At 41.9% G+C, this 13,258-nt stretch overlaps 2 protein-coding genes across 12 annotated transcripts in view; one reads left to right on the forward strand and one right to left on the reverse strand.

The window, feature by feature from the left end:
• The first annotated feature begins 47 nt into the window (after positions 1-47).
• Positions 48-7,133, forward strand: GNG10 (G protein subunit gamma 10). Of its 2 annotated transcripts, none has more exons than XM_070595048.1 (3): positions 48-209; positions 4,983-5,114; positions 6,146-7,133. In XM_070595048.1, exons 1-2 carry the CDS (start codon positions 129-131, stop codon positions 5,106-5,108), a joined length of 207 nt encoding a protein of 68 aa, XP_070451149.1. In that variant the 5' UTR covers positions 48-128; the 3' UTR covers positions 5,109-5,114; positions 6,146-7,133. The 2 variants fall into 2 exon arrangements, with proteins under 2 accessions (XP_070451149.1, XP_070451148.1); XM_070595047.1 differs by lacking the exon at positions 48-209 and adding an exon at positions 602-1,070.
• Positions 7,134-11,301: 4,168 nt separating this feature from the next.
• Positions 11,302-13,258, reverse strand: part of SHOC1 (shortage in chiasmata 1) — a 154,548-nt gene continuing 152,591 nt past the window's right edge. For all 10 annotated transcript variants that reach the window (XM_070595036.1, XM_070595038.1, XM_070595039.1 and 7 more), the window contains one exon: positions 11,302-12,091. In XM_070595036.1, the coding sequence (XP_070451137.1) occupies positions 11,991-12,091 (101 nt within the window). In that variant the 3' untranslated portion in view covers positions 11,302-11,990. The remainder of the gene's footprint in view (positions 12,092-13,258) is intronic.

Here is a 13,258-nt window from a genome sequence, read left to right on the forward strand (position 1 = left end):
GGGGTTCGGGCAGCTCGGGAGCCCCGGCGGCGGCGGCGGCCCAGGGCGCGGGGCGGGCGCGGCGGCTTCCCCGCCCCGAGCCGGCGCCGCCCCCGAGGGAGCGGAGCGAGCGCAGCGCCGCCGCCGCCATGGCTTCCGGGGCCAGCGTGCTCGCCCTGCAGCGCCTGGTGGAGCAGCTCAAGCTGGAGGCCGGCGTGGAGCGCATCAAGGTGCGCGCCGAGCGCGGCTGCGGCCCGGGCGCCAGAGGGGTGGCCGCGCGGACTGGCGCTCGGCCTCGGCGGGGCACCCGCGCAGGGCCGCGCCCGGGGGAGGCGGGGCCGCGGGCCCGAGGGGCAGGAGGCCGCCGGCGGGCCCCGGGGAGACGCCCCTGTCCCCGCGAGGGTGGCCCGGGCCCGCGCGGCCGCGGGGCGTCTGCGTTCAGTGGCGTGGACGGGGAGGGGACGCACGCGAGGAGAGCAGTAAGGCAGGCGGCGCTGGGGGCCTGCGCTCGGCCGCTGCGGGAGGATGGAGGCCGGAGACGCGGAGGCGACTGCAGGGGCGGGCCCTGGTGCGGATCGATGGGACGAGAGCGCGAGCAGGAGAAGGACGAGGCTCGGGGTCCGGCGTGCTGACGGGATGCGGGGCGCTGCCACCCGCGGCGGCAGAGAGGACGGGGAGAGCGGGCGCAGGGGGATGCTGGGTGCCGCTGTGGACGGGGGGACTGCGAGGGGACAGCCAGGAGGCTTTGGCTCCACGGGCTGAAGCTCGGAGACCCGGCTGAAAGAGGGAATCCGAGTGGATGGGGGTGAACACCCGAGGAGCAGCCAACAGAGATGGCTGCGAGAAGAGGAGAACCAAGAGAAAGCAAGGAAAGGGTTTTCAGGAATTTGGGGCTTAGTCAACGGGTCCAATGTTTAGTGAGTTGATTAAAAAGCATCTGTTGTACGATTGTGTTTATCAACTAGTAGGGCATTATTTGTGGAATGTGTGTGTGTATGAATGAACACTGCCGTGATGTGCCTCACTGATGCCTTTTCTGTGCCCCTGGCACTATCCTAGGTACCGAGAATACTGTACCTCTAGTAGGGAAGGTAAGTAATAAGCACATTAACCAATAAATAAAATAATTTCAGATAAGTGATGTGAAGATTATAAAACAAAGTAAAGAGAGAGGTTTGCAGAGGAGGTTTCAGTGACGTATGTAGTGGTAGAAGCAGGCTCTAGATTGTAACAGGGTAGGCAGACTTTAAGAAATTTGGTTTTAAAGAGGAACAACTTTTGTTTTAAATTTAGGAAATGAAAAGCCATATTTTGAAGGTAAAGGGAAGGAGCAAACGGTATTTTTCCGCCGAAGGGGAGAAACAAATGGAGGAGAGTTGTTGGTCCCCGAGTCAGGGGACCTGTCTATGGGGCGGGGGATTGGAGGGGCCCCTTCCGAGACAGAAAGGAAGGAGGTAAGGATATGGGTAAAGAGAGCTTTCCAGACATGGGCTTAAGGACTTGGATGATGCTAATTTTCTTTGTGAAACAGGAGACAGGTTTTCTTCCCCGGGGCAGAGGAAAGGGAGCTAATGGGGTCACAAGAGGGAGGGGGAGGGAGAGAGTGCTGCTGGGAAGGGGAGTGGACCTCCTAGCAGGCACATCCGTAGACACCTTGTGGTTCTGAAGACCCGACTGCTGTGAGATTGGAGACGGACTGTCCTGCTTGTGATTTTCCCCTCCTCCAGCAGTACATGGCCACCCAGGAATCTGAGTGCCCAAGGTGAATGGTAGTTAACCCAAGTAGTGGGTTAGCAGGGGAGGTAAGCCAGAAACGTGTAAGTAGGGGTGGAGGGCAAGGAGTTTGAGGGTCTGCCCAGAAAGAGGCTGAACCTAGGCTGCATGGAGAAGGCACAGAGCCGGCCTCCTGGTGATGGGTCAGAGCAAAGGGCAGGAGGTGTTCTCCCTGAGACCACAGAGCAGGTGCAGTGAGACTGCAGGAGGCGGCGCCCTGGATGGTAGGAGATTGTGATTGGAAAGTAGAGTGCTGGCGTGTAAGATGTCAGACGTAGAGCAGTTATGGCTGTTGGCTGTCACTACTGGCAGTGAGGAGAAGGTTGTTTGAGAGGGGGTCAGGGAACTGAAACTGAAAACGTTCAGGCTGATGTTGGACCTGAGGTGGAAAGGAAACTGTGAGCCCGATGGCTGCCTACCCTGTGAAGTAGCTAGGGAAGATACTCTTATCCACATTTAAAAAATAATGATGGGTGATGAAACTGAGATCGTTACCGCACAAAGGGCACGATCTGCTCACCCCAAGACAAAAGGCAGTCGCCAAGAGGCAAGATGGTGGCAGAGGAAGGGCATTTTATTACAGCTTGCTAGCAGGGGGGAAGATGGCTGACTAATGTCCAAAAGAACCATCTTCAGGGGGCACAGAAACTTGAAGCAGTTTTATAGGCCAGTGGGTTACAGGGGAGGGGTTAGGAATGTTGACCCTCTGGTGTTACAGACTGGGAGTGGCCACCCCAGACAGACTCTCTTTCTGGGGGTCATCGCATTCGTAAGGAACTCAAACGAGCAAAGTTAATCATCTTATCGCAGCTGGGAGGTAGCTGCGCAAGCAGGGGTCATAAAATCCACAGAGCAGGTAGATCTCCTGGAGGACGTGTATCCAGCTGGGTTAGTCAGTCAGAGATGAAAGTACAATGTGGTTTCTTTTCTACAATATGGCTTCCCTTATGTCAGCCTTGTGTTGAGCCGGTATCAAGACCCAGGGAATTTGAGTGAATTGCTCAAGGTCACACAGATAATAAGCTTATTTGAGAGTGTCCTCGTGGTGGTATGGTCTCGGGTGCCTGCCAGGGCTTCTCTTAGGCAGCACCTAGGGAGTCAGGACAATCCAGGGTCTGGTCTGCCTCATTTCAGGGCTCAATAATGGATGTTCTCAGCACACCCAGAGATGTCTTCTCTTTAACAGACTTGCTAACTGGTAAATAAACCCGGACACCAATTTTCAAGCATATCATGGTGGGCATCCCTTCCCAGTGACTGGAATGCTCAATATCCTTCCAAGGACCCTGTCTTTGCTTTGGAGAAGCCGCCCAGAAGTTGCTGGGTGAACATGGGCTCAAACCAAGGAAAGTCATATAATTTGGGTGAAAATCATCCTGCCTCCAGTGGCAGGTGACAGCTTCCAAGTGTTTGGGCCTGTACTCTCCCAGTCTAGAGTCTCTCTCCCTTGCAAGTGCTAGAGAAATGCTGATCACTTCTGCTCTTTTTTTCTTTGCATGTCCTCTCACCATATCTTTTTGAGTATGTTTTTTGGGCTAGGGTCCCGTTAGTCCCATTTTTCCGGGGTCCTGGGATATAGTCTCCTTTCACTCAGGTGTGGAGTTTACCTGTTCTCTCTGATGCAGAGATAGTGAGCATGAGTATAATTGGTTCCAAATTTCTTTTGAATTAATAACTTATATTTAACCATTAATGCCAATTACGATTAATGTGAAAATGTCAGAACTTCCGTCGGGGGAAAAGTAAGGTTGAACATTAGTCTGATAATATTTTGTGTTTATATTTATATAACATGAAGTAAACTTATTATATTAACAAAACCAAAATTCCTAAAGCATTCTAGAAACTAGAAAGTAACTGTAACATAAGGAGTTAATTTTCCAGTTATTTGGAAGCTTAGAAAATTAACACAAACTAGTGGTAATACTTGAACAGCAACTGCCATCATTTTTCTGCAATATGAGTGAGATTTTATACAAAATGCTTTTTCAAGGCAAGAAAAATGGAAAGTGAGGAAAGCTTCCAAGTAAAACTGTGGATCAAATGGAGGATAAGAGGAAAGGCAGGATAATACCTTGTAAGTGCTGCCTAATAAACTTGTCTAAAACTTGGTGGTTAAAAACAACGTTTATTAAGTCAATTCTTGGGTCAACAATTTAAGCTGGATTCAACTGTCCAGTTCTGCTGATCTTTGCTGGGCTCTCCCGTGCATCTGCCATCAAATGGAGGGTTGGCTGGTGGCTGCATGCTCTCAGATGGCCTCACACACATGTCTGGAGGTTGGTAGGCAGGTGGCTGGGGGCTGGCTGACTGGTTGTCTTCTGCAAGACCCCCGGTTGGCTAGCTTGGGCTCATTAGATGGTGGTTTTAGGGTTTCACCGCATCAAGAGAGGGCACTGCAAAGCCTCTTGAGGACTAGGCTTGGCACTTCTCCGTTATTTCTCCCGCATCCTCCTGGTCAAAGCAAGTCCCAATGCCAGCCCAGATTCAAGGGGTGGATAAATAGATTCCACCTCTTGGTAGAGGAGCTGCAAAATATTGTGATCATTTTTTTTGCAGTCTGCCACAAATACGTTGCTAATTGTGTGTCAGCACTGTCCTAAGTGCTTTATATGCATTAACTCGCTTAACTGCCACATCAACCTAATGAGGTAGGAACTCTTCCGAAATCCATTTCACAGCGAGATCGCACGTACTGAGAAGCTGCCCGAGGTCACACAGACAGTGACGAGGCTGAGTCTGAGTCCAGACAGTCTGGTTCCAGAGGCTGTGCCCTTAACCAGTAAGCTATCCTGCCTCAGAAGCTTGGTGGAGGACCTTTGTCACTTGTGTTGAGCAGACTGGATAAGGCGCCAGCCTTAACATTCAAACAGTTTGCTCACATGGCAAACTTGGATATATCAATGCATGCTTCCTAAGTGAACATTTGTAAAGGGAACATTAGAATGAGCTATTTCTTTACTAATTCAGTCTCAAAACTAGGATTCTAAATGGATCAAAGATACAGCTTTATCTTTCCTTTATTGAACAAGCAACTAAACCAAATCCAAGTTGATAGAAATTGTAAGCTTTCCTCTTTGGAGTTCAGTTATTAGAACTTTCCTCACAAAAGAGACTTTTGGAGGTTGCGCAAAGTGTGGTCGGATTGTAAGATCCTTTTGCAGAGTATCGGATGGCCGCCCGCTGGGTCTGGCTGTGAGCAGCTGTGTCAGCTGTGGTGCCTGTTTCAGGTTTCTCAGGCAGCTGCAGAGCTTCAGCGGTACTGCATGCAGAATGCCTGCAAGGATGCCCTGCTGGTTGGTGTACCAGCCGGAAGCAACCCCTTCCGGGAGCCCAGATCCTGCGCTTTACTCTGAAGACTGGTGAGTCATGATACACTGTGCCGTCCTGGGGCCATGGCATTGTCACAGGGCTTCCCAAAGGATTTGGGCAACTGGGTTCTGAATGTCTGCTATTCTGGGGAGAATTAAAATAAAAAACAGCGAAATGCACACCTTTCCCTGAAGGGTGACTCTAGTCTACAGTTGCCCGGTCTGGGGAACACATCTACTTAGGAGAGACTCAGTCCCCTTTGGCACCAACTCATGAGTGTGAATATCCTTGTGTCCTTTAGCTCTTAAACTGAGTTGGCCCATGGTAATTTCTTGACCTTAATCCCGCCCTCTCTGTCCTTACACCATCCCAGAGTTGTGATCTGGTGCTTAGTGCTGTCACCTGACTCGCTGCTCTTGGGCCTAAGGACTCCCCAGAGGAGGAGACTTGTTCCTGCCACTGGCTGTGATTCTCTCCCAAAGGCTTTCAGAATAATCGCTGTTTTAGTGGAGGAGGAAATGTAGCTACTGGGGAAAGTGTGAGTAGGGTTAAAAGAGCTTTAAAGATGGGTTTTTGAAATGAAAACCCCTCTCTGGTGGTGTATTAGAAATTTCATGGGTTCTAGTGCTGTGTATTGGGGTCTCATTCACATTTTCACTCTGTTTTTTTGGAAGAGGTCAGAGAATAGATTCTTGGAGTCTTTTGGGGCAATACTTCAAATTGTGTCTTCTAAGGGGTGTTCAGATAGTACGTAGTTATCTTTGGTCCTTTTTCACATGCTTGTAAGAGGAAATTGTTCACATTAAAAAGAAGAAAGTAATCATACTATCAGGTTCTGTTGTACCTTTGAATGGAAAATGTCCACATTTATGGTATTAAAAGAATAGTCTTATTGCTGGCACAGCACTTTCCTTTTTACAAAGCACTTTCATGGGTGCTACTCATTCAGTGGTGTGAATGTTTTTTGTGTTAACTTGTTACTTTCTACTTTGAAAATGCTCATGTGACCTATGAAATGATGAGTAGTTAATTTTATGTATAAATCTTACTAAAGTGAAAACCTACCAAATTCTCTTTTCAGTCGAGAAGAAGTTCGCTGAGGAATGCTTTCAAGTGCAAAGTGATGAATAACTGCCTCCAATTTCAAGAAAACAATTTTCTCCAGCCAAATGACTTTGAGATATTTCAGCCCTTTCCTGTGGCCTGGTCCTATAGCCAAAATTCTACAAAAATTGATGAGTTTCTGCTCAGATAAGGAAACTGGGTGAAGTAGGAGACTTTAAATAACAATGGCCTGTTTCTTTTGTTGAAGTGCTTTATACTTAAGACAACCTGAAACGTTCCCACCAAATATACCGACACACACCTCTTTCATAAGGGAATTCCTAGTGTTTCTATACCTGGAATATTATGTATGTTTATTTACAGGGTGTTTACATTTTGGAAAAGAAAACATTTTTGTTTGTTAAAAAAGTTGAATATTTGCAATTTGTCGTTCCTAAGATTTTTATACCATAACAAAATTTGTTCTTTTCTCATGAATTTACAATTTCTAAATGAAGACAAGCAAGTATAAAATTGGGGGAAGAATAGGCTTTACTAATCAAATGATGTCCTGATTTTTCTAAATGAGAAGATAGTTTTACTTGTAACACTAAACATGGGAGCTGTTTCTTAGCAAACTTGTTCGGGAAGATTAATGTTGAGTTATGTGTTAGGGATGTGATGACCCTAGCTTGTGTATGAAGCACATTTGGTCTTTGTCTTCTTACGTTCCTCTACTTTATAGTTGTGGTTGTACTTTTAAGAAAAATACTACATTATTTCATGTCTTTAAAAAAAATGCTTAAAATATGACCTATAGAACATTGTAAAGGATTAAAAACAAAGTAATGTGAAAATATTACAACCTAAATGAGTTCTTAATATCACAAGTGTTTTACTTTGATAATGTGCCTTTGGTTTAATTGGGGACACTTTTAAAAGGCAACTTTATTTGTGTTTGTAATAATCTTTGAAGAGCTTGGAAATAAAATTTCTGCTTAATTCATCATTTTCTATGACAGCAACACTTTGGTCTGATTTTGTTTTAAGGTTTCATGGATTTCTGTTTGCTTGTGAGATGGAGTATTGGAGGTGGGAAGTGAAATTTTTGTTTATAAGTTCTTGTAGAATTTTGTAAAAAATAGATATATGTGCAACATGTGGAAATATCTCAATTACTGGCAACGTTTGCTCTTTGAAATAGCTATGTATAAACCCATAAAGAAAGAAATGAAAATATCTTTGAGCATAAGTAGTGTTACAAGAGAGAAAGTAGAAGCATTAGATGAACCCCCTTAACTTGTGGTCACTAACTGTCCAAATCTAGGTGATCTGAGTCCCTCCCATTGGAGCATAAGTCAGGTATCCTTTTTCTAAGCCCTCCATTTTTCTCTGGATCTGTTTCGTCTTCCCTGAAGTGTCACACTATCAATTATCCTTTCTCTCCTTTATTTTCAACCTCTCTATTGGAGCCTTTCTATCAGCATTTAAACATGTTCCATTGTTCATCTTAACAACAATAAGTATTTTTGAAAATCTCCATTAAAAAAAACAAAGTTTTGGTTATATGAGTAAGTCCTAGAGACCTACTGTACAGCACAGTGCCTATAGTTAACAATACTGTATTGTATACTTAAAAATTTGCTGAGAGAGTAGATTTAATGTTGTGTTCTTGTCACAACAAAGAATACTAAGAGGGCAGGAGGAAACTTTTGGAGGTGGTGGATGCGTTTATGGCACAGATCGTGGTGATGGTTTAACAGGTGTGTACTTATCTCCAGACTCATCAAGTTGTATGCATTAATTACGTACAGCTTTTTGTTATGTCACAAAAAAGCCTTCTCTTGAGTCCACGTTCCCCTTCAGCAAAAACTTTATAAAATAGTACAAGAAAACTATAGAGATCTCATTTATGAACATAGATGTAAATGTCCTAAATATCACAAATCATTCAGTAGCGTATCGAGAGAAGATAGAATCTGACAAAGCTAGTTCAATATAAGGAAAAGTCCCAATGTAATTCATTACATGAATGGTTTAAAGAACAAAATCTATGCCAACAAGTCATTTGATAAAATTCAATAGCCATTCTAAATAAAAACTAAGTGGATTGGTGAAACAGTAATAGAAGTTAAAGATGATAAAGGCAGTTTATCAAAACCAATAGCAAATTTCATACTACATGATGAAATATGGAAGCATTTAGCATACTAAGAACAAAACAAGGATACCTTTTATCATCACTATTCAGCATTGCTTTGGAAGTCCCAGCTAATTCAGGAAGATAGAAAATGAAGTGGTGTAAACATTTGAGAAGAAAGAATATCTGTATTTATGGATTATATAATTTTACTCCTTTAAAACTCATGAGAATCTAGTAAGAGAAATACTTGAATTTGTAATAGAATTTGGGAGGCTGGCTGGATACAAAGTATATATAGAAAATAAAAGGCATTTTCTACACTGGCAAACGCTAGTTAAAAATGGAAATGGAAACTATATCTCATTTCCACTTTAAGGACAAAACTGTAAAAAATACTTGAGAATAAATTTAACAACAGTGCAAGAGTCATAAAGGTTTTATTGATATTTATAGAACAGGGTCTAAATAAATTTCAGGATATTAAGACAATTTTATTAAAATGCACTCAGTAGAATTCATATATAAATTTAATGGAATTCCTATTTTACTTTTTTCTTTTAGGGAAACTGGTTAAAATATCTAAGAAGTTCATATGGAAACTCAAGTGTCCACGAACAGCTTTTAACTGTGTGTGTGTGTGTGTATAAAGCAAGGGAGGGTGTAACTTGCCTTACCAGACAATAAAACTTACTTTGAAGCTGCTGAATCGAAACAATATTATTTTAAAAAACAAAATTAAAAACAAAAAGAAAACCCCAAATAAACAATTTTGTGGTATAGGAATAGGCAAGTAGATGATTGGATCATAAAGTTCAGGAGTAGACGACTATTTTTTTCTATTCAGTGGTAAGTATGGTTTACTTAATAAATGGTGCTGGCATTATGGGCTCGCCATTTGGAAGAAAACAAAGTTGGGCCTGTATTACACTATATAAGAAAAATCCACATGGGTTAAAGAAAGATAATACAAAAGCATTAGAAGAGAAAGTGGGAGAATGGTTATATAACTTTAGGATAAAAGAGGTCTTCCTGAGCAAGGCAGGAAACCCAGAAATCAAAAAAGAAAAGATGTGCATATTAAATTAAATAAATAAGCAATTTAATTTAAATAGACAATTGAAATATTGAATTAAAAACTCTTGTATGGTAAAAATAACAAACCAAATGAAAAAGCAAAAGACAGAAAACATGTATTTTTTTCATCCTTCTGTAGGGGAAGAAGACATATCCTCTACCCTCTGGGTCCTTCTGGCTGAGCTATGAATTAAATTCACATGCGACAGAATAACAGGAGAAAATCAAACAAAGCTTTATAACGTATACATGGGAGACACTCAGGAAAACTGAGCAACTTGCCAAAATGGCAGAGGCTCTCATCTTCAGCTAAAGACAAAGGAGGATGTTGGGGATAGTGGTTTGGATTTCAGAGGGGAGGAAGACAATTTACATGGAGACAGAAATGTAAATGGGCCAACTATACACAATGTGACCTGAGAGATACGTTTTACAGTACATTACAGTTATCTTATGGTATTAGCTCCTTCCTGGAACAGGCCCTTCTATTTTAAATTTTTTTAGGCAGTTGTGGTGGGGGGAGATCAAAGTTTCTTTCAGAGTCTTTTGTTCCTAAAATTAATCAAGCCAAAGAGACACATTTTGAGGTGGCCAATCTGATCCCCCACACCTCATTTTGGATTGTTATAGCAACCAAAGGCCTTCCAACCCAGGCTACTCCATCTATTAAAATTGTTGGAGTCCTTGTTTTTTTGGGGGGGGGGGGCTTATTATCTGGGGAGAATAACAAGGCTCTGACTGTGAGAAGCAAGGGGTGGGACACCCTGGTGTTTGTCCCCAGTTGTACACTGAGTCTCAGCGGCAAGGGAAGGAGGGTCTCAGGTCCACTCACAATTGGAAGGGTCAGCTGATGTTCTGGAGAGGCCTGCAGTTTGGGGTGGGCCTAGGAGCTTGGGGTACGGCCACTCAAAAGCCCTCAAAGGTGAGCATCTCTGTCACCAGCAATGGATCTAAGGGCAAGTTAATTCCCCCTAGAACATGAAAAACCTCACAGGGAAATGCTTTCACAGAAAGAATGGAAGTTTCTATTGCAAGAGCTAATCTTGGACGTTGGCTGTTCCAAACAATTCCACGTGACACATGTTTGGGAGAGGATCTTGGAGGCTGGACTGACATTTTTGGCTCCCTAATAAGAGCCTATCCAGACCCTTTAGGCTTTTCCTATGGACCAGTCCAACCTGTCATGTGGTAATCACTCCCTGGAAATGCTCTGCTGGAGCGCAGCTCACCTACTTTATCCACTTTTCCCGGGCTCCCAACACAAGACTTACCTCCCAATAATACCTCTGAAAGGCTGCTCCAGGCCCAGGCAAAATGTGTCTTTTTTTAAACAGCAAGCATCATTGAGAAATGCAGGCAGAAGGACTCAGACGCTTTCACTCCATTTGGTGAGGGAGCAGAGAGGGGTGTTGATAGCTTGGCCTGAAGGCTCTATGGCCTGTGAAGAAACTCCTCTCCCCTGGAAGCTGATTAAAGATGGGATAAAGCAGATCTGCAAGCTGGGGGACCTTAGCCTTACCTTAGTTTAGGAGCAATCCTGCCAAAACTTTAAGAAAGTAGAACAGAAATTCTAATTAGATTTCCGGAAATGGTTTCTCTTTAAAGTCTCCACCCCCTATATACCCAAGCAAAAGCAAACATCCTAGAAATAAAAGCATAGAAAGAGAAGAGTAGAAAGAGGAAAGTAGGAGAGGCCGTGTAAAGTCAAGTTAAGCCTGTTTGAAAAAAGGAGAAAGTGATCAACAGTATCTAGAGCTGAAGAGAGGTCAAGTAAGACGACGTCTGAATGTCCTTTGGCTCTAAGAAGGTAGAGGCCAATTTCAGTAGTAACGGTGAAAATTTCAGAAGCCAGGAAGAGGAGAGAGTATGTCTGTAGGCTTCAAAAATTTCTGCTTGTGTACCACCTAAAATAAAGTAAAAAACCTGTTTATCTCCATTTTAGAGTTGACATACAAAAGTTTCATCACAACTTTGAATAGTAGCAAAGAATATAATTTTATTAGAAATTCTGACATATTAAAATAAAATGATTACATCTTTCTTTTAAATGAATTAAATGGAATACAAATACCATAATAATTAGAAACCTACCATCATCCATTTAAAAATACACAAACTATCCTCCAAAAATGTTGTACCAACAATATAGGAAAGTGTTCTTTTTCTCTGATATTCTGACACTGGATATTATGAATTTTCAAAAATTTTGTCCATCCAATAGGTGAAAAAACAGTAACTTTTTGTTTTAATTTACATTTGCCTAATAAATAATGAAGCTGCCTATTACTTCAAATGTTTATTGCCTATTTTTGTTTCTTCTGTGAAATATCTATTCATATATCTTGACCTTCCAAAGAAAACTAAATAACCCTTTTATATACAAACACTAAAGTTTTCTATTTCTTAAAAAAAAAAAAAAACGGCTTGGGATGTTTAGGTGAATGTAGGAGATATTTAGATCTTATTGCAATTATTATGCTAATTGGAACATTTTGCTTACAAAGATGCAAACTATAGAATATATATTATGAAAATTTAATATAGAAACACTGAGAACATTTAAGAACAATTACATTTTCTTTAATGTATGGGCAAATCTAAATCATTTTGTTATGGAGTTATCACCAAAAACAGTGGAGTATGGCGTGTAGCACCACTCTCTCTCTTAAAAAAACCTCAGCCGAGTCTGTCCATCAGCCCTCCCAGGGATTTTCTCGTACACTAGACGCCGTTTTTTGAACTGTGGTAGTTGTGAGCACATGAAATCTGTTAAAAGGAGACAAAGGAAAACCATTTTATTGCTGATAAGAATAAAGTCTAGCTATTTTTTTCCAGCTATTCAAGTGGAGCCTTTCACTTCATCATCTATCTACAAAGTGTTAAATTTTCCAAAGTGGGATAAAATAATGACTATTAAAAAATTACATTTTTTAGCATATGTGCACCTGTACCTAATGGCCCAGTACTAAAAATTAGTGTTAAATACACGTTATTTGTATGTTCATGCCTTATACAAAAAATTAAATCTCCCTGGATTCTTGAGTTTCCCTCATTAAGCCATTTCCTTAACCCACACCTGTACTGTTGTGGAATATATCCTGAGTTCTTGTATATGATAGGTGGTGCTCATGTATGGACTTACCTCATATGACTGTGTTTTATATGACACATTAGTCTGAAATATTCTAGATTTGGATACTTACAGAGGTCGATTGATTGAATCAGTAAAAAAAGGGAGGCTAAAATATTTAAAAGTTTTCTTAATTTTCCTGATATATTTTCATGATTGGAGCAGTTGGATGCCATTATAAGCAAATTTAAAAAGCAATGTACTAGGCAATTTTATCAGAGAGATCACAAATATACACCTACAAGACAAATGGAAAATTATCTTGAGGTTATGCCAGTGGCTCTGGATAAATTTTCTTTCTTTCTTTCTTTTTTATTCTTGAGGAAGATTGTCCCTGAGCTAACATCTGTGCCAATCTTTCCTCTATTTTGTATGTGGGGTGCCATCACCACATGGCTTGATGAGTGGTGTAGGTCTGCACTAGGGATCCAAACCCAGGAACCTGGGGTCGCTGCAGCGGAGTGTGCCAGACTTAACCACTATACCACCAGGCTGGCCCCGGATAAATTTTCTAGGGCTGCATCAATAAGAATTCAAAAAGGGTTATATCTTAAATAACATATTTGGAGGTAATGATGTGCTATGGAAAACCACAGCAAAAAAGTCAAAAGTTGCCATAGTGATAATGAAGATACTAACATCAAAGATTTATGTGAAATGTTTGAATGAAATTGTTTCATGGAAATAATTGGAAAGTAGAAAACAGCAATACTTCTAAATCAACATTATTTATATAATATATGATTTAAAAAATATATTTATAGCTAAATTAATGAATTAAAATGTAGGTAGATATTTGACTA

This window comes from Equus przewalskii, chromosome 26, assembly GCF_037783145.1.
Source record: "Equus przewalskii isolate Varuska chromosome 26, EquPr2, whole genome shotgun sequence".
NCBI lineage: Eukaryota > Metazoa > Chordata > Mammalia > Perissodactyla > Equidae > Equus > Equus przewalskii.